Below are 21,892 nucleotides of genomic sequence, written 5' to 3' on the forward strand. Positions count from 1 at the left end.
TAGTTTTCAGACACATGACACGATTCTGAACTGAAGGCCAGTTAATTGCAGTGAGAATTTCCTTTCCCATTAATCAAAGTCAGTGCAGAACCAACAGAAGAAATGCACTGAAATTAAACCTGGTCTACTTCTATGCTTATATGGCACCAGGAAGAGAGTCCTGGTTTTGGGACCCACCATTGCTGTGCTGTTTTACAGCGGTGCACACGCAGCAGCTTAGGTGGCAGTTTCTAATTTGGCTTCACTGATCCCTTAATTGCCTAAACATACAATCCCAATTTGTTTTAATATGTGAAACTGCATTTCACAGGTGCTGATGATGGGTGAGAGCCTGTTTCTGTGGAAGATGAGAGCAAAATTCCTGCTGACTTCAGCAGGTCCCAGGTTTTCACCCTGTGCTTAGGATGTTCTCTGAGACATTTGTTTCTGTGACGGAACTTGTCTTCTAAAAAAACCTCATTAGTACAGTAATCACAGTGGGTCCCCAATGTAACATTTCTAGCAAGGGTCATTTAACCTGGCATTTACAGTTAAATTATAAGGATCATAGCAGTAATCACCCCGAGTTCAGCAAACTTCCATAAAACTGGATGGTATGTCCATTTGTCATTAAGTGAAACCTGCGATGCGCTGAACTGCACTTGCTATTTTTTCAGAGGTTTGGTAGACATAAGGGGTGGCACAAAGCAAATACTGTACTTGGTGAATTAAAAGCAGATACTGTACTTAGTAAATTCTAGGTCTGTGTAGGAGGTATCAAAGGCAGATGAACAGCAGGCGCAGTCAGCTTCGCCCTAAAGGCTTAAGCTGGTCCAGTGACGAACAAATTCAGACACCTCCTAGGTGTGAACAAATGCACATCAGCAAAGGTTGGGTTTTTTTTAACATGGCAGGGAAATTAATCTCTTGTGCTCTGTATCTGGGCTGGGGTAGGGTCAGGAAAACAGGGAGCGAATGAAAGAGATGAGCACTGCCTGAAGGAGGGCTGCTGGCTGAAGGGGAGCTGGACGGACAGGATACTGAGCACGAGGGATGCCAACGCGAAGCAAGCAGTGACTGGATGGAAGTTAATGAACTGTAGAGAATAATCATTGGCAAGTGCAAACTTGAACATTTTTCTACTACAACTGCTCAGTCTGAAGACTAAGTAGATAAAAGTATTAAAATGCTACTGTAAATGACCCAAATTCTTCTGCTTCTCCCAACAAGAGGAGAAGATAACATGTATAAGAAATGTAATAGATATGGATAAATATATAGAAGAAATGCCTACTTTGAGGTATTTCTTCCTTCTCTTCTTCCAGAGAGCTCTTCGATCTTTCTTGACATAGGTTACTCCAGAGGCTTTCAGAGGGTAACATCCTTATTCAGATGAGCTGATTTCCACATGTCCAGATTTCCTAGACTCTGGAGCTAATTTTAAGTTGCCAACACTATTGATGGCCACGTGAGAGAAGATGCTTTGCTCTGCCCCTCCCAGCAGTTACACACCTGTACGCTGGAGTCCTGGACCAGGCAGAGCTGCTCCTGTATCTTCTGTAGCTCCTCCTGCTGCCAGCGGATGTTGGCCTGCAGGATCCGGGTCCGCTGCTCTAGCTGGTCCTTGATGGTCTGGAACATGCTGAACTGTGCTGAGAACTGGGAAAAAAAAAAAAAAAAAAAAAAGAGGTAAAAATGAGTCATTATAATACAAACAGGCCTCAGTAGAACAGTTCTGTAAGAAGTTATTGGTTTCTTGACTGTAAAGCACAGCCAAAGGAATAAAAGACGTTTGCAATATACTAACATCTCAGCAGAGATAAATCTTGTCTATTTTCAATTTTACACACATATATTAAATTGCCTCAGTTATAGCGATCTGCTTACAACTGACCCTGTTCTGTTAGGGAATTATCAGAAGGACTGTTTTTGAGAGTATGCTACTTTAAAATATCAAGAGCATCTTAATTGGATGGCAAATGAGTGCATGGTTTTTATTAGTCTGTAGTTTGGAGCCCTTAGTGTGGCGTAACTGTATATTCTAGATGTGTTTTACTAATGCTTTCCTGTTTTCTGCATAGAAATGGCAGTGCTGCAGTGGCTTATTCTGGTGATGACTTACTATAGCATCACACAGCAGCTGACCACAGTAAACATTTTCTAGGTTTCTACAGATGAGTAGTAGTCAAACTACAAGGAATACTCATTGAGTTATTTTTATGCATGATGTAAAATGAGTAGCTCAGCTCAGTGGGAGAAAGGCTATTCTAAATAGTAATATAAAATGGAGATCAGTAATCAGGGTCAAGAAGAAAATGCAACCTCCAGTAGCAGCAATACCTGGCACAAAGTGGAATCATTCAAGAAGTGTGGAGCAGACTAACACAGCAATAAATTCCTAGTTTTATTTGGCGTTTTTTTTATTTGGGTATGATTCAAAGTCCACCAAAGTTAATTATTCCTTTAATAGGCTTTGGAATACTTGCTTTGCATGAGCTTATATTCCAAAAGTAAAAAAACAGTCTTTGGAAAAAAAGAACACTTCAAAACATCTGTAAGCTTTTCTGTAATCAAGGCATCCAAGACCTCTCTGAAAATGTGATGCTGTGAGTGTCCAGGCAAATGAAAAATAACAATTCTGCTGTGACTTGAAAACGGTGCCTCATTCTCCTGTCTGTTCCAGTGGCTCTGTGCTGGTGGGTGAACCGATGCACGCTGCTGGCGCCTTCCTGCTCCATGGAGGTGCACTGGCTTACACCACTTCTGCTTTTTAATGGGAAAGCAAGAATGGTAGCAGGAAGGGAATTAAGGAGCTCTCTGGTGCTGGCAACACTGTACAGTTAAGTGAAATTTCTGGTTACTTAGAGAAATCTAAATGTGACAGGTCAGATTTGGATCAGCTAACCACTTTGGTTTCAACCAGTTAAAGTACCTTCACATTCCCTCTAGCAAAGCTGAAATCTCCAAGTAAATGGCCTTTAGGTGAGAAAGTATGAGAACTTCAGTGGTTTTTTTTTAATTATTATTTTTCAGGTGGAGGGAGGCTTTCCTGCATAATCTGGGATGTCACTGCACAAAGAGTGGTGGCAAGGTGGAGGGGAGTTTCTTGGCCAACCCTGCTTAGGGCTGCTAAGGGTGGCATGTGTGGCTGCTGCTGGCAGAGGACCTCAGAGCTCACCTGGGTGGCAGGTATCTGTGAGTATGCACAGCTTGCTCCGTCTGCACAAGCAGAGTTAATGTCAGCACTTGGCCTCTGGTGCTGTGACTCGTGGCACATGTGCCTTCAGACAGCAGCACTGTCATCTGCAACCCGCGTCCTCCCCCAGAGCAGAAAAATGATGTCAAAGCTCTTGAAGGGCAGTTTGTGTTACATCTGGTTGGTGTTACAGGGGAGAAGTCAGAGCAGGGTCTCTCTCTTTCTAGTCCACGGCTAAAGTGTTAACCCAAGGAATGGACAAGTGGAAACCTCTGATGTTTGGGTACCAGGACATGTGTCTCAAAGGGGTGTCTGGTGCTGCTTCTTGTAGTCTGACTCCACGTTTCTGAAGAGTCCCAGGTACCCTGATTTTAGGAGTGGGATGATGCTATGCAGCAACGGCTTGCTTAGGTGAGATGCAGCTAATTCCTGCCTTAACTTGGGTCTGTACAAAAGAACTTTTTAAGAAGACAAGTCTTGCAACGTAATTCTCTGTATATGAACTCTGTTAGTGAGGATTACTCTTAAGTCTTCAACAAGGGTCCTTATCAGAAAAGAATTAAAACCAATTGTAGCCGAAAGTTTAATTTTAGCTGCCAGGCTTGTGGATGGCAAACTTTTCATTAATGTGTGAACACCTTGAAGACAATTCGGAAAAGGAATCCAAATTTCTTCAATTAATAAATGTAAGGAATTTTATAACAGATAATTTTATAAGCATTTTATACTTCAATAAGAAACAAAATCCATTTCCAGGTCTTAGTTTTGAATTTGAATTTGCTTTGCAGAGTTGCATGCAAGGGCACATTTTAAATTATTATTCCTTACTTTTTTTCAGCACCTTCTTATATTTAGCATATTCATCCAGTATTGTCTTTTTGTTCTCTTTTTCATGTGCCTTTTGTATTAATACAGTTAAGAACAACAATTAGCTGGTATACTAGAGTGAAAGCCATTATGGAAGAAGACAAGGAACTTTCTCTTTTCCTTTTTTCCCTTTCCCACTCTAACCTCCAAATTTGTTGATAACTCTAGCCATGACCCCTGTGATTACAGAGCTTCTATTGTTTTTGTACAATGAGACGCTAACAGCAATTGACCTTCACCAGTGAGTATTTATCTCAAGATCATTAACTGCTTTACTAATTAGGGGAGAAATCTGTAATTGTATAATAAATTAAAAGAGCTTAACTCAAAATGTTACACAGAAAGCACTGCTTTAACTCTGTCACTGGCATCAGATGAAGTTGCTTTTCATCTCACTTAGGTATTTACAAACATCTGTAGGATCCCCAGAGAAGCTATACATAGAAAAGTGCCAGCTTTCCAGATACAGTCAAGCATGGAAGACTTCACCAGTGAGATATCTATCTATAATTGAGCAGTTTAATCCAGGTTTGTTAATGCAGACAAAAAAAGAAACAACCCAGCAGTAATTTTAGTCTGGTTTCTTAAAATGATTAAATAATAAAGTGATGCTTTTGGGATCATGTCGGCAGATGTTCCGGTAGGGACAGGCTTGGTGCACAGGCGCTGATGGTCCAGACAGGCTGTACAGCCCAGGGAGTGGGACTGGCACTTCATGACTGGCCACTTCACTGGAGTGGGTCATGACTCCACCAGCATGGACATCTGAAAGAGGCCAGCTGGACTGTGTCTGCGGAGGGGCGTTTCTTTTCACTGGGTGCCATCCCAGGGTACCAGGTTCACTCCCTCTCTCTCTAGGTGATGAGGGGGCTGCAGCCAGGGGAGGAGACTTACGGCCCCTGTATCTGTCAGGATGGTCCTTCGCTTCAAATGTGATGAACAAAAAGATGGACACACCAAAAACATCCTGTTCCTGCAAGTTCCATGACAATAGAAAAAAGAAGTAAAGAAGAGAGACCCTATTTATTTTTTAGCTCTGTAGTTTCTTTTAAACCTTTCTTTTCTGCCTGCCTTCCAACTTTGAATCCTTCTGGCCAATGCTAGAGACATGCAACAAAGTTGTGAGTGTCTCAAAATTAGCAGGGTGCTATAATTTCAGGAAAGCTTTAGCTGAGCAAAGCCTTTCCTCTTGCGGGAAAGGCTGGGTCCGTGCACCGGCCTTGCAAGGCGCAGCCCCTGGGAAAATGGGTTTCATTAGTTTTGCAGCTCACCGAACAACTTGTTCATTCTTTCTGTCTTCTGAATAACACCTGTGCAATCCCAAATGGATTATTAGTGCTAATTATTATTCAGTCATCAACAACCGCTGTGTTGTAGGGGATTTTAATTTATTACAATGAGGAAGGCAAACAAACAAATATTCTAATAGGGAGCACTTGGTTTAAAGTAAACCATTTACATTCAGGCGACATCTAGTACTGTGCTGTCTGTTCATTCAGACAAACACGGCAGAAGCTAAAATTGCATTTTGGCGGAGACAGAACCATCACAGCCTTTGCTTGAAATAAAACTAATCAAAGTTCAAGCAGATGGTGCCTGAGGCGGCAGCTAGCTGCTTGCTGCAGACGTGGTTGTGGCTGCTTAAAATGTCCTTCCTCTCTGCTGCTGCCCCGTAGATGAACGTTAGCTGCGAGGACGCCCATCAGCGTGGCCAGGCTCGGCACTCTGCCTTTCAGCCCCTGCCATCGGTCACCATCAGCTGAGGGTGAGCGGCAGAAAGGCAGCGGGGAGCAGCCTGTGCAGCTCCTGCTCTGGGCTGGCAGTGGGGCGCCTGGTCACGCTATTTCTAAAAGCACGAGCTTGTGTTCTGCCACTAAACTGCCGTGAAACGTTCAACCAGGAAACCAAGGAAGCGTTCGTGGGGGGAAGCACGCGTACCTGGATTTCGTCCCTGTCTCGCTTAGTGCTGCAGGCACCTTGTCTTTTAAGTAACGGATTATCTTGCTGTAGGCTGACATGTTTATTATTTTAAGGTAGGAAGTACAGAATAGGTTCATAAATTTCATAACAGTTTATGAAAATCACCCAAGTGTGTGGAGATTTGGTACTTTTCCCAGGAGTATCACTGTGGAGTGTGAGCATCAGCAACCTGGGCTGCAGCGTCCTGGCGTTATTTCCCTGCTCCACATCGAGCTCCATCTGGAGCTTCGCCAGGAGCATTGCTGTGATTCTGCTGCTGTTTGAGAAGAGGGCTGCCAGAGGGCTGGCTATGCGTTCAGACTCCAGTCAGCCCTTCTCCTTTCACAGAGGTTTAACTGGCCCAAAGAGGCTTAACCAGTGTCTGTGTGACTGGACGGTGCTCTGATGTGGTGGAAAAGAAATGGAGTTGGTGTGCCAGTAAGAGCGTTTTACTGGGAAAGGGCAAGGCAGCAAGGCTCTCAATAAATGACTGGAAAATATCTCTTCACAAAGAGCTTTGATAGAGAAGAAAGGGAGGTAGAAAAATGTCAAACAAAACACGTGCGGGTTTATAATAAATAAACTAATTGATGTTTGGAAGTGCATTAATGAATAACAGAAAGAAATATCTGTAAAAGAAAATGAATGCTCAGAGCAGATAATTGATATGCTTTTTCTTTGCTGCATGCTGGTGTGGAGTCGTGAAAAGAATATTAAACATAGAAGATAAATGAGAATTTGTTACTTTAAAGCAGAGATCCTTAGGCCTTTGGATGTTTTATATGCTACAGGAAGAAACCCTGGGATCTTGTGAAGGAGTACAGGGTACTAATGGTACAAGCAGCCTAGGTCTAGGAATACTCTGTCATTTCTAAATTCAGAGGATAATGAGGTGTATCATCACAGCATGACCAGAGGATAGAAACAATGTGATGGGAACACGATACTCAAATTTCCTCCTTCAAGATCTACTGCAAATGGAACACTGAGGTGGCTTTTTGGCCATCACCCACCTTTGGGATACGGGCTGATAGATTTCACTGAAGGAATTTGTCTCCAGCAGTATCCTGACCATTAATGGCACACTCACAAAATGGGTTTTGTTGAACTGGTGCGTCCTTTGCTGCTGGTTAGTTCCACATCAGCATAGTCAAACAAAGGTGCTTTTAGGAGGACTGGGTGTCTTTGTTAGTTTTTGGTTTTAATTCTCATTGTGACTTTGATTTTGGTGGAACGTGATTCTGTAGAAGCAAAATTGAAAACTCTTTCTACATCTGTTTGTTGTTCTCCTGTGAAATAGATGTGTGTGTGCACCTGAACCTATGTGTACCTGGGCTTCTGCTCTGAATACCTGTATGCAGATACATGTTTAAACACACACATTTACAACTCAGATTACTTTTCCACAGTATTTTAAGCATTTGAGAGCTGGTAGATTTGGAGATTTTAGCCACTAAAGAGGTAGCGTAAAAGCTCCAAACCCAGAAAATACCAGGAGATAAGCAAGTGACCTGTTCCACTTCCAGATCCCCAACCAACCTGTGCCAGAGGTGCAGGCTGATTTTGCAGAGTTGCTTGAGGCAGCAGCTGCTGTGGGAGAAGCTCACATGGAGGCTGAGAAAGCAAAGAAACCTAGGTTAAAAACAAACCAAAACAACTTTATTTATCAGTTTGGCTCCTTTAAATTTTAGGTTTCTTCTAACGCCATGGCTTTTGTGTAAGTCGTTTTGAATTGCTAAGCTGCATATGTGGCACATGCTTTACACCGACTGCTTATTTTGATGACTCGGTGTGAAGTTACCTGAAGAGCAGTAGGTTGACTGAGCCTGTGCATGGATAAATCCTGCTGTGTGCTCGGTGTTCTTGGCAACGGAGTGTTAGACTCTGCAATCAGCTTTGTTGGTGTAGCTGCAAGAAAAGTACTGGTGAGTTCTCACACACTACAGATCATCCCCATTTGAAGTATTACAATGACACCTAGCTAGAAATTATTATGGCCTGGCTAAATTCCAGCAGGAGCCAAGGCTGTTCTTGTTGACTACAATGGCAGTAAAATTAAACTGATAAGGAGGATCTGGGCAAAGATAAAAGTAAATGAGACATATTATGGATCTGTGCTCCAATGAACAGAGCAACAGAACCAAAGAGCTGTTCTAAACCAGCTGGAACTCCCTTCATATGGGCCAAATAACTGCAAATTTAGATTCACTCATTGTCTTTTCTTCCAGACCAAGGCAGAGAAAGAGTGTATAAGGTGTGCCCAACTCAAGGCTGGAGCATTCTGAGTCTTGATGAGACCATTATTACTCATCTAAGTGTAGAGGGGCCTCATATTGCTCAGGCTGATGCCCGCAAATCTGAAGACAGACATCCTCATTTTCACAACAGATTGAGGCAGCAGGTCGCACGGCTAGTCCTGCTACTCATTTTCCAGTGTATATGTGGCTGCACTAGAACCTTGTGTCTTGTATGTTACCATTTCAGATTATGCACTTCATTGTCAATGACAAACACGTATCATCTATACCTCATAAATAACTGTTAAATCAGCAGCTGTGGTATATAGGCACACATTCTGTTAACTTGGCTAAATTAAAAATAATGCAGTAACCCAGAAATGCCACTCACATGCTGGGTCCGACTTGGGTGTGTGGGAAGATTTTGGTGAGCTCCTGGATGATACCGAGGGTGTCCGACTAGCGCTGAGGATTGAGGCACCAATATCAAGTGCATTAAAGTGCTGTTCAGGATCCAAGCTGGCACCATTGTCCTAAAACAACCCCCCAAAAAAGGGAAGAGCTATTGCATCTGTCGGGGTAAAAACATATTGAAATGCAACTAGTAATGGCTGCACACCCGGTTCTTTGGCTGGCCTAAAATGGCTTGAGCAGAACTAATCCCAGGTAGGCCAGCAGAAGACCTAGGCACAGGTGTCAATGTCCCTTCCAAACAGCATCTAACTACTGCATTGTACAGGGAGCTATCACTGAATTGGAAATAAATAGCAAGCTGCTGCCATAGTAATTTTGTGCCTTCAGATGTTTTTCTGAATCTTTCTTCTGTGTTCAGTTGGATGTGACAGCAGCTGCAACCTCTGTGAGACACTCGGCCGTGCTCTGAGGAGGAGCTTTTCTTTCTTCCCTCAGCGGATCACTGAGATGCAGCCAAGGAGGCTGGTTGCCAGAACATGTCCAAATGAATCTTTAAACTGTAGTACCTTGCCAAGGAAAGGTGGAGATATCTCACATTGCTCCTGCCCATGTTCCACTTGATTTGTGGCTTTTAATGATCCCCAGGTTTATCCTTTCATGATCTTACCCGATTTACGCTAAAATTATTCAAGTGAGCAATGAATTCTGAAGTCAAGGGGATCCACCCAGAAGGACAATGCCGGAGTCTTTGGTGATGGTAATAAAGGAAGAAGGTTGTGATTACTACATATAATAATGAAAAAAAGCTTTTCTCATTGTACCTTTAGTGCTGAGGACACAACCTCTGAGGACACTTCTTCCAAGCCCATCTCCTGCCTCCTTTCCACCCGAACATCTGCATAACTGAATGGAAAATAAAATTCTATGTTATGTCAACAATATCAACGTGGTATGTTTATATTTCCTAAAGTATGCCTTAAGCAAGCAAAGGAACATATTATTGTAACAGCTGAAAAATCACTGAAGTCAAATGCTTCTGAATAACCTTTGAGAGACTGTTTTAATTTTCAGGTTTTCCTCTGTTCCTATCTTCTTGAAGTCAAGAACTATATTAAAGAAGTATATATAAAGGTCAAGTTCACATCCTACAACTACTTTATGACTTCATTGGAAAGCTTCCACACATCTCTTTAAAGACAACATAAGGATTAGAGGAAGGGAATAGTTAAGGGACCTGTCTACTCTCTCTGTTTGCATGAAATGGAAAAACGTTAAGTTTGTCTGCCCCTAAACTCATGATTGAGAAATCAAGCTTAGCATAAAGTAAGGTTTATTCTGATAATTTTTCAACAATGAACATATTTTCTTCAGAGAGTTCAGGCTTAATTTTTTGTTATGTAAAAGACATTATGTTTTTAAGAGATAATTGCTGGCAGTCATGAGGATGCCCTTATCTTACTGTCCTTTATGTCCCCGTCCATTGATAAGATTTTCCATACCTTACCACCATGTGTGTGCACACAATGAACTCTGGCTTGGAGTTCCACTGGTGGTAGGTGATATAGTAATGGGTCTGGAGCCAGATCCACTGCTGTCCTTTGGTCAGAAACCGATAGCAGCACGACTTCCCCTTGCCAAACTGCATCACTGTCAGCAGAAAATACACACAGCTTGTAGAGCAATTTCCAACGTGAAAATGACATGAAATGTGAAAAGAGTGACAAAAATATCTGTGGCCCCATCAGTTCTCAAGGGAGACAGGAGTCTAGGCACCTTTTGAGTGAGTGGTTCTGTCAGTCTTATGGTACAGCAAAAATCACAAAGATCAGCAGGTACCTTCTTCTGACACTTCGAGTGGTACATTCCTATACAGTACAATAAACCTTAAGTGTGGACACTAATGCATTAGTGTCTGCTACAATTTAAACATAGATCTTACTCTGGTTTATGTGCTGATCACATACTGCTTAATTAGGCATCTGGGATTAATTTCTAAGTTACCATCTTACATTCTATAGCAGAAAAGTACAAGGATAAAAATGCTTGAAAAGATGAGTATTGTGTGCAGATGGATTCAGAATGAAGTGAGTATAGGAGATAACATTGTGCAATGACAAAAATAATTTGAAACGGAAAGAAAATTCCCAGACTGGCAAGCATTCAACCTGCAATAAACTGGGGTGTATTGAAGGTTTTAAAGATTCACCGACAAAATTAATCTCTGCTTTTCATCCCCGCTGATTTCAAGGTGTTCCCAAACATGCACATATTTCACCTTTCTATATTTTATTAAAATATCAAAACTAATGTTGACAGGATATTTTCAGGACACCCAGAGGTGGTAAGCTGAGATGTTCAGCCAGTTCTGCAAGGAAATATTTGAAAAGCATTGCCCCATTTTCTTTACTTAGCGGAAGAGTTTTTCAATTAAATTTTAATAGACTACATTTAAATAATCACAGGTAATCCCAAATACATGGTGAACAACATTAGGGTAAACAAGCCTCAAGAATTTTATAAAATAAGATCTCCTCTGAGGTTGCTTGAACTATTCCTGCATATTCTTTACTAATAAAGCGGGGGTCTAATCTGGCATATTTTATCCATCCAGTGAGTCTTGTTGACTGTTTTTGGGGATACAGAAGGTAAAATTGTATTTTTCAGAGCTTAATAAGTCTGGCTCAGATGCCGATCAGCTGCAGTGCCCCCAGTCTGCTACAACTCCGCTAAAACATACAGGCGTGAGGTAAGGGTCAAACCTCCCCTCCCAAGTTTAAACCAATTTTAACTGAAACTACATTGCACTGAAAAGAGATGTCCCAGTGACTCCACAGGAACCTGGGCCATGTGATACTCACAGTGTTCATGGCACCTTGCTAGCAGCTCTAGGTCATCTATATGGTAATAGTCGTAGCCAGAAGTACCCAGCACTTCAAAAGGCAAGTATCCTATAATCGGCGGTGCTCTGCGGTTAGGCACAATGTAAGTGAATTCATAAACCACAAAACAAGCAGTTCTGCATGTTGACGTGGATATGCAAAAAATCCAGATCTGCTCTCGCTCATTGGTACACAGTTATCCACCCCACGGGACCAGATCCTGACTTTCCCCACTTTATGCCTGGGATGCCCGGCTGGGCACGGCAGTGCTGGTGGGCACTGTCCCTCCAGGACAAGCCTATGATGACCCCATCTTTCCAGGGAAAGTGTGGTTATGGAAAGCAACTCAGCTTCTCAGGGACCTTCACAGAGGAACCTGCTGTGTGAGGGAGCCATTCCCTGGCCGTTCCTTGGTCAGGGGCTCTACTATGGCTCCTGCAGTCCCTGCACAGGGGAATACGCATGGTGAGGCGATAGGAAGCCACCGTCTGCCAGGGCTGCGTGGGTAGGAGGGGAGATCATCTGTGCCGCTTCCCTCTGGGTGCCTGCAGAACTACTCTGTGGCATGCTGAGGCAGTTGCTTTGTACCTTTGCTGGCACGGTTGTCTCAGGCCAGCATAGACTTTCCCTCTGTAACTCAGTGGGAATTACACATAGTCAACGGCTGGATCTGGAAAGAATGATTTCTGCAGCTGTATAATAATTAGATCATTTTGCCATGTGACAGACTTTGGTCCACTGATATTTTAAAGGAAACAAGAACAAACTAATCTCAATTTTTTCCTGAGAAACTTCAAAGACTGATAAAAATAAATGCAAAAATAAATGTAAAATAGTCAACATCAGCTTTTGTAGGAATTTCAGTGGCAACCCTCCTGTTCATGTGACTTAGACATGAAATGGAATGCTATTTGAAATAATTGCGCTCACAAAAATAGCAGTAGGTGAGCACCACACATAACCAGGAGTGCTTTTCTTGTCACCAACCTGTGATCCAGGAATAAAAATTTCCACTCCAGACTGTGTCTTGATGTGAATTCCTCTAGAGGTTCTTCCACGATGCACATCTCCTGTATGGTGAAGAAAACTGACTTACTGAGAGTTGCAGCTTCATTCCTCTGCTTCATCTAGCTTTCATGAGCTATAAATACACGGTGTGTAAGAGGAGAAAACAGAGGATTCACACGTTTCCTGGCAATTCCAGAGAGCAATCTATTGTGTTTATCAATGCCAACATTTTTGCAGGAGTTGGGGAGAAGAACTTGTGATGCACATGGGCTTAAGAGCTGAGGCTGTTCCTTGGGGTGCCACAGCATTTATGGCTTTGTGCCTGGGTGCAATGGCTGTGCTGCCTGTGGCCCCAAGAAGCAATGCCCCTTCCCAGCATCCAGCCTGTGCTCGGTCCCACCTGGGTTTGCCATGTCTTTCCTCACTCTCTTTAAATTACTAAATATAGCCAGTGCCCTTGCCTGGCCCCTTTGGATGTTTGCCCTCTGAGCCCTCTTTGAGAAAGGGGGATGCTGTCCTTTCCGCTCAACAGCTGTGGAGGAGTAAATGGCTTTTCAAGCAGGCAGCCTGCACAGGGCCTGCCAGGTGGGTGAAGGGCAGTGGTTTTGCCTTGCGCTGCACTCCCGCAGTGAAGAAGCTGGCCCTTCAGACTCACCGTAGCCCTCGGTGCTCATGAGAATGATGAGTGAATTACAGGAGGCAGGACACAGGGCTGTCTGTGAGGCAGGGCATCCTTGCCCCAAAGGATAAGGATCAGGAGGCAGTTGGCAGTGATTAGTGGTTGGGTGGAGGTGGGAAGGGCAGGAAGGACGGCACCATGGTGCATGGCTGTGCATGGTCTGAGGCTGGCCACGTGCCCCATATCTGGCTCCCTTCTCTTTCACAGACAGTTTGCAGGGGAAACTCCAGCTCCATGAGCTGCCTAGAGTCAGCCTGGAGACCTCTGGGCTGGGACTTCCCAGCATCAGTGCTCAGGATTTGGTGGCGTCCAGGGTTACTGCGTCCCCCATGTCTCTGCTGCAGGAGGGTCTCCATCACCACTGATAAGGACAGCCTGCCCACTGGCCCCCAATGCTGCTGTCCCTCTGCTCCTTGGTGCCATGTGCCCCTGCGTCATGCAAGTGCTCAGCGACACCCTCCCATCATCTCCACTGCCACTTCTCTCTCTGCTGGCCCTCTTGGGGAGAGAAGTCTTTCAGACCGCCAATGTTTTAAACCCTCTTGGGACCAGAGGACAAGCTGAGGTGTGCTGCCATCAAGCATTTCTTTGATACATATCAACACTCACAAAACTGATTAAATTTGCTGGCTGTACAGAGGCAAAGAGCCTCAGATTCCTCCCTCTCTCCCTCTCTAGTTTACACCAAAATCCATGCTGATGCCAAGAACGTACTCTAAAATCCAAGGCGCAACATGCAAACATTGCTGTGTGCAACCAAAATGCTGGTTCTGCCTGACTTAGCCAGTCAGAGCAATATTTTTGCCTCATTTTAGAAGAGGAAGTCAAGAGCGGGAGTTAAGTGAGTCACTCAGGTGAACTGAAGAGATTGCTGTCTAGGATTTTGTGGCATTTAACACTTTCTCCAGGTTGTTCAGCAGCTGCTTCCTCGCTAACACTGGGCAGCTCATTGCCATGTGCAGCCCATTTCGTTTCCCTGTTTATGTTGAGATGTTAGCTACCCAAAAGGCAAGGGAATTTGCTTTCAGAGTTCCCAGAGAACCTTAACTCCAGCCCCTACTGCCAACATGATTCCTGTGGTTAAGATTTATGGGAAGTGTCCTCACTTACCCAGAAGGGACTGTACTTGCCTGCTGGGGCCATGAGTCACTTGAGAGTGCCCTGCAAGTCCCAGAGAAATACTGGAGCCAGGACAAGGGAGCAGTGATTTCATACCGCCTAGGTCTCAATTCTCTTAACCTCTGAGGATGGGACACCTGGTGCGGCAGCTCGTATTTGTTAATCAGGGAAGCGCAGTGCCAGGCACAAGGTTGGGTGGTCTCTCTTCATTCCCACAAGTGGCTATCTTACCACCAGGCTTTGGGGAGGAGGGAAACTAGCAGCGATCACCCAAAGACACTGAGGGACACAGGTGAAAGTGCTGGTGGCCGTCTGTACACTGTCCCATTGCAGGAACAGAAAGCAGCAACAGAGAGCCCAATTTCAAAGTGACTCTGCAATCCCTAACGCAAAGAAGGTTTCCATTTCCCATGCAAGGGGGGCAGAAGTGACACTGCCTCTGCAGATCCCGGCTGACACTGATAATCCTCTTCACTAGATTTTTATGCATGAAATGTGATATCTGTAATCCATTCAATTAGCAAAACGAAGAACTTTGCATTGTCACCCCGTCTGAAAGTGTTTTGAGAAGTTCTGAAATGAATGGGACCCAGGGTACACACTTACCTTTAAAAACTGAGGCGTTGCCAAACGAACAGTCGCAACAAAGCAGATCTGCTTTCCTGGAGATGTTCTGTAAGCCCTTGGGACAGCCTCGTCAAAGCCATTGCAAGTGGAGTTAGGCACTAGGTAGGGAAAAAAACAGGACCCAGAGTCATGCCTCATATGAGATTTATTCTCTCTGAATATTTTGCACATTTGAAGTGTACTAATACTAATTTTATTCAGAGAAGTGCTCTAAAAGCTTTTAAAGCTGATATGCATATATTTAAACCCAAGTCAGTCATGTTAGGCAGAAAGACATCAGAGCTTAACTTCAAGTATGAATCTTATAGGTTAATCCTGATAAAAATAAGGCCAAACCTTATTACAGAGCATAAACCAGCTTTCTGGAAAGAAACCCCAAGCATCCAATTCCTCTTTTTCACCACTCACAAGAAAAAATATATGCTGTAGCATGCCTAGTGCCCTAACTTCCATGAGGCAGTGAAAAAAAGCATTGGCAAGGGAGGGAGCTGCAGAGAGTTTATCAAGTCATTGTGGCTAAACACCTGGGCCCACGGCCAGCCAGGCTTCATCGAGGTAGCAGGGGGCTGCTTGTGATTCTCAGCTGCTGAAATGCACCTTCCTCTTCTGCGTCTAAGGAGAACCGTCCCCAGTGTGCTCAAGTTCTCCTTGTTTTAAAGAAGAGCAAAGAGGACACCATGTATGGCACTGGCTTCCAGAACTGGGCATCTCTGGTGAGCCTACAGATGGCCTGCTGTGTCCTGAAACACTGGGTAGAGGGAAAAGCTGGATGCCATGTGGCTACGGATTTTGTGAATGGTTTTTTATCTGCATCTTTCATGATTGCATGGCTCTTGTGTAGCTTTGAGAGCCCACTGGCACCTCCTGCAACAGAGATGCATTGCCAAAAGAATGTGTTGCCTTAAGCTAGCCCACAGTCCCATGTTAGAATGACATCATGCAAATTCTCCATCCAAATTCGAGCTGTTTAGAGATAGTAATCCTCCTCCCACAGCAGTGAAAGAAAACTGTGTGCTAAGCTGCAGTGGGAACTGGGCTGGCCCCGCGGACTCTTGCCTTTCCCAGCCATCTTCCTTCCCTGGGGGCCGAGAAGGTCCCATCTAGGAGCCAGAGTGCAGCAATATGAGTTAATCTAATGCTAACAGGGATTAATGCTAATATGAAACCATCTTTCCTTACTATTTGGCGGCTATATGCAACTTCATGAAGTTTCCTATAGTCTTGCGCAGGACAAAGCAGGAATAAGCATGTCCATTCCTGTAAAAATGAAGAGTTTTCGCTTCTCTATCTGGGGAGGAGATAACTGGCAATTTTTATTTTGAGGTGCCTCTGCTCTGGGCTTTAGTTCCCGAGTACAAATTGTAGAGATGGAAGAAGTCTCAATTTACCACATGAGCTTTTGGAACCCCGTTCAACCTATTAAAAGCCTTAGAATAACAATACATAGCTGATAACAAGGATAACAGGGTATGAGACAGAAAAATAAGTACTCTGAAGAGAATTCACACCTGTGATTAACTGGTCTAGGTCACTGTGTGCACAATCTATATCGCACCAAAAAGGGGAAGAAAGATTCCTCATCTGAGAAGGCAGCACAGATGGGAACATCCACAGAGATTACAGCCCTCTCTTGCAGCTGAGCCTGGAGGGCATGGCTGGCTGGTTAGTGAGATGAGATAAAAATACGGGCAAAATTCTCCTCCTTTTTACCAGCAAAGCTCACTTGCTCTGGGGACTTCTTAGGAATATGTATTCCCGTTCTGCTCCTGGGGTTATGTGCATATATGTGGGCTTCTATGGGATTATTAATACAAGAGGTGGTAAAAAAGAAGAAAGAATTAGGAGCTACAGGAGGCAGGAGAAGCCTGAGTAAAGAGTTACTGGTTCCTCTTTGGTATGATTGTTTTGTGCAAGTCTGTCAATTTCTGTAGCCAGTCCTGTTTAAAAATGAATGGGATTGCTATAAACCCACATTAAGGGCATTGTAAAAACATACTTCCAAGCTAATATGTTGTCACATTTGTACTCAACGGGGCCGTTTCTCTCTGTAATAGCCAAGTGCAGTAGCAAATGATTGCAGGATGGGCTCTAAGATATGAAAATTTAAGAAGTACATTCAAGCCTCTGAAGTACAGGTATGATAAGTTAATGTAGTTAGTGAAGCCCTGGGCTTGCAAATGACACCAGTTGCAGAAGAAAGTGGAGACCGAGCGGAGACCAAGTCACATCAAAAAGACCAGATGGCTTTTTTACTTCAGCTGTTTGATGTAAACAGCCATGAGCCTGAGATGCATTCCCAGAAGGCAGCAGAATACATCCCTGAATGTGGCACTTACAAAAGAGAATTGCATTTCCAAGAGGTAAATGCAATACTAAAAGGGTAATAATTATGGTACAGGACAGCTGTGTAGTAAGTTTGGGATTTCATCACAACATTTGGGCATGTTGAACTTAAGTGGCAGTGAAAGAATAAGCCCAAGGAGATGAGACAGAGCTGGCCAGGCTGAAAGTCATCCTGTCTTGCAACAGCTACTGTTCCATCTCCATACTCAGCTGCCTTTGGCAAAGTCCCAGAGCATTAAAAGCCTCGATGATGTAGGCAGGTAGCCACCACCTTGCAATGTACATCTCTACCTGAAAATAACAACTACAATAACTGAAACCGCCCCCCCACTCCCCTCATTTGTTTCTGAATTACTTTGCTGCCTGTCTTATTTTGTTGATACCTGTTTTTTCCACAGCTCTATCTGCACAGCCTATTTTGCTCTGCTCTTGCAGCTGGTCAGCAAATTTCAACTTTTTTTGCTCATGAATTTTAAAGTGTAGTTAAAAAAGAGATCATTACATGAATTAAAAAAAAAAAAACAAAAACACACCAAAACAAACCTGGGGTAATCTTTTAAGCACGCCTTCTGAAAAATCCTACTTTATAATTCTTCAAGTCTCTTTAAAAGAAACACACAACATCCTGAAGTAGCAACGTTCAGTAGCAAACCTTCTGAGAGCACCACAGAAAAACAGTCAAATGGAAAATATAGGATGAAGTCTGAGGCTATGATGATACTAGTATTTATGAGTCAAATACAGGTCTTGGAGTGCTTTTGTCAGAAGGCATCTGATGAAAATGTTAAGCTGGCCATAAACAGGTGGGCTCAGGTAAATGAGTTTCACAATTAAACGATCTATGCAAAATATCTTGAATAGGGAATTAGAAGGTCGTGTGACAAAGCTAAATGCACAATCAGAAAGGCAAAACAGTTGTCTTATATGTATTGGTTAGCTGATGCTCCTCAGCATGACTTTCAACAAGTTTTGCTGTTACCTACCAGACCTGCTGCTCCTAGAGCTACCACAGAATTCTTTTGTAGAAGTCTTAAATTAACTGCAAGTATCGTGTAAGAAGATAGAAAGAAACTGATTTGCCTATATAGTGGGGAAGGGTGGGTGTTGTTGTTATTTGATTTATTTTAGAAGAACAAAACACCAGGACACTAAGGACAAGATGTTAAAAATAAGGAATATATAAAAGGAACCTAGCCCTTAACTACCACAGACAAAAAGATTTTTATCCTCAGGGATACAAATCATGCCACAAAAAATGAATGAAAATGTGTTTAAAAAACCCCAGATGCCACATTATTCAGTTAATAATAGTACAGCAGTCAGTTGCTTGGTCATCTTCTTTTAACTTAGGATGTTTAAAACATATTCTTCCTATAACAGCAAACCTCTCATTTACACCATTTGAAACAAGAAATCCCTCCTTCCTCTTTTGTCGGTAGATGTTAATGTTTAAAGAACCAGTCTCAGTGACTGTCAAACAAACTGAACAGTGATTTCAAAAATTACAAGTCAAACAGAGCAGCATAAATTCAAGATTGTTTCATGTAAATAAATTCAGAACACAGATAAACAGGATATTCACCAATTAATATATATAATGAAGAAACCTAAAATGCTAGTGACAAGCCAGGCTGCACTCAGTAGCTTCAGCAGAGTAACAGTGACGGTGTCCATACATCATTTGTCTACTTTGATCTACTCTCTCCTCTTTCCTCCTCCTGTTTCTCCCCTCACTGTCCTGCGTTGATGTGAACCCCAAGCAAATTCCTTAGGACAGGAATGGTGCCTTTTTTCTTCACTGCCCATAGAGAGCCTGGCATAAGAGCTGCATATTGCTAGCTGCAGCTCCTACAATATCATTAATAGCAAATAATAATATGCAGCTGTCGGTTCTGATCAAAACATTCATTTCAGTTTGAGTTATTCTTGTTATCAGATGTTTCTACATATGCTTACACAGGCTCAAGATCAATGTATCTTCTGTATAAATCTGTTTATTTCTTTTAAAAAGGAATTTAGATTGGATTAATTGTGCTGGGAGTGAAAAGATTTTTTTTTTTCTCCTCAGCATAATAATTTTCCTGATGGTTATTCTTATCTCTGAGAGATATATCAGCTAACAGTAGAGTATCTGCTATTATTAGCATCCAGTAACCAGATACTTCCTGAGTTTCCATGTAATTGGGAACAAAAATGCACAATTTAAAATTCCACTCTAATATTTAATTATATTACTTGATTAGGAACTCTTTTCACATGATGGTTATTGCCTCCTTTGAGAGGAAAACTTCAGGCATTGTGGATGAAAGGATGGATCTGCCACTTTAAAGATGCTGGCAATCTTTTTCTATATGGGTGAACACTTTGAAAGGCAGGACTATGGCTTTGTCCCTTTCAGGAGTTTTTAAGCAAGTATGTCACCTCAGAAATAGGATACCAAAACCAATATTTGGTTATATAATTATGGGAGATCTTTTCTGTTTACAAATGCAAAACAATTTTCACAGGAGGGATATATCCAGCCCACCTTATCTTTTCTTATCAGAGTGAGCTATTAAGCGGCTTTGTAAAATAATTTATTCTCACTTAATCTGACATTTTATACAGGGAGCTAAGCATTTCCTTGGATTTTTTTGAGGGTTGTCCTTATTACTTGACTCCCTTCTCAGCCACTGCATTGTTTATTGGTGATGCTGAGATGACTGTCCCTTAGCAGGTACGACTGGCCAACAGGTACAGGGATGGCACTCAGCTCCCTTAGATGCTTGCATATATTAATCTCTCTTATTAAAATCTGGATTACAGGACCAGAACCTGAAATATATAAAAATATTGGGAAGGATTCCTATCTGCAAATAAAAAAACCCCTTTATGCTCTGAAAGCGAGCAGGCATTTCTCATAGAAGCAGAGAGGGAACTCCACCTTCCTCTTCTGAGTGGCCCATGGTCCGCCTCCCATCTCTGAAGAGACTCCTGAGTCTTCATGTCAGGTTACAGTCCTGCTATTCTCATTGAAGCTTAATTAATGATGATTATATAATCCTCCCAAATGGAAAATCAAATCTCTTGTATTTGATTTAGCACAGCCGATGACTCATGCAGTCACTGTGCACAGCTTGCATTACTGTTTCACTGCTCTCGCTTGGGCACAGCTAATTCGAGGGGGGTTCACTGATGTCCAGGCAGCTCATGTCACATCCCTGGTGTAGATACAGCTACAGAAATGTCCTTGCAGCAGGCATTATGGAGTACAGCTTCCTGCACTCCATCCCTGGGACCAGCCCAAGCATGGACCCTCTTACTAACCCTGGCACTGGGCTGTGCAGCTCCTCTGGCCTCCAGCTATAGCAAAGCCCAGGAGCTCTAGGGACGAGGATCTTCTGAAAGACCAAACACATTCTGTGACACATGTGAACTTTCCTGGGCAATATCTGGGGGCTGCACATGCATCTCTCTGCCCCTTCTGGGATGGGGAAGATGGCAGTGAGTGCTCCTCGGGGGGAGCAGCATGGGTTTCATGTAGGTTGTGTGTGATCTGGCTCCCTGATGGCAATCCTGGTGACAAGTCACCTTGGTAGATATCAGGTACATTTTCTATTTTAGCAGAAAAAAATTTCTCTTTGGCATCTCAGTATAATGGCCTTTAAAGCCCCAGAGCTCCCCCTAAAGTTAAGGAGAGCAGCTAAGCCCCTAACTGGCTTTCTAAACCTCAGTCCTTCACTTTAATCCATTCAAACCCATCCCTATATGATGTTCTCAGCCATAAGTCACAAGGCGATTAACGGAGAAGGTACAAGGGAGGAGGAAGGGGGGAAAGCTGACTGGGACCCCAGCACACATGCCTCCCTTTCCCCAAGCACCACCATTCTATAAGCAATGAACAATAATAAAATGATCTAAGAAGATGATAATTCAAGGGAAGTTATGCAAAAGGTTATGTGGAAGTAGAATAAAGCTAGTGACATTTTTGTTAAAGAGGGCAAAAAAGGACCTACCAGTTCTTCAAAACATTAGCGAAGGTTAAGTGAGAAGGAAAGGTGAAAGATTCTTTAGGACTGCCACTGCCACGACCTACATTAATGAGAATGGAATAGTTAAGTATCCTGATGGGATACAGCCTACCCAGGGATAAAAGAGCTTCCCCGGCCACAGAGGCTCTGGCGTCCCTACGGCAGGAATGTGCAGGCAGGGTGGACTCAGAGTACGTTCAGCAAACCATTGGAAACAAAGGTAGAACTTGGTGTTGGGTGACTAAATAGGAATGGCAGAGATTTTTATTTAGAGAAGAACATCCTGTATCAGTCTCCCATGTGTAAAAACATGCTCACACTTCCACTGCTGTGAAAAGCTACAGGGAAAAGCATTCTTGAATACGTTTATAAGGAACGTCTCCTGCTAATTAAGCTTAATTTGCAATTTCTGTCTTTCTCCCCCAGCAAACTCTTTTCTTATCTTTAGCTTAGCCTCCTTCCTTCACAAACACCTCCAAAAAACAGGATTCGGGGCCAGCTGATCCTATGCTGGTATGATGAGTGCTGGCCTGTGAGCGATATGTCTCTCCCCCCCTACCCTTCCTACCACTGTC

At 43.2% G+C, this 21,892-nt stretch overlaps 1 protein-coding gene across 3 annotated transcripts in view; it reads right to left on the reverse strand.

Moving 5' to 3' along the window:
* NPAS2 (neuronal PAS domain protein 2) overlaps nt 1–21,892 on the reverse strand; it is a 107,603-nt gene that overhangs the window by 11,153 nt on the left and 74,558 nt on the right. For all 3 annotated transcript variants that reach the window (XM_040584728.1, XM_040584730.1, XM_040584729.1), the window contains exons 8-16: nt 14,944–15,062; nt 12,519–12,601; nt 11,511–11,617; nt 10,152–10,299; nt 9,474–9,555; nt 8,630–8,771; nt 7,803–7,909; nt 7,541–7,615; nt 1,492–1,638 (exon numbers count right to left, since the gene is read on the reverse strand). In XM_040584728.1, coding sequence (XP_040440662.1) covers nt 1,492–1,638; nt 7,541–7,615; nt 7,803–7,909; nt 8,630–8,771; nt 9,474–9,555; nt 10,152–10,299; nt 11,511–11,617; nt 12,519–12,601; nt 14,944–15,062 — 1,010 coding nt within the window. The remainder of the gene's footprint in view (nt 1–1,491; nt 1,639–7,540; nt 7,616–7,802; nt 7,910–8,629; nt 8,772–9,473; nt 9,556–10,151; nt 10,300–11,510; nt 11,618–12,518; nt 12,602–14,943; nt 15,063–21,892) is intronic.

Source organism: Falco naumanni, chromosome 2 (genome assembly GCF_017639655.2).
Source record: "Falco naumanni isolate bFalNau1 chromosome 2, bFalNau1.pat, whole genome shotgun sequence".
Taxonomy (NCBI): Eukaryota; Metazoa; Chordata; class Aves; order Falconiformes; family Falconidae; genus Falco; species Falco naumanni.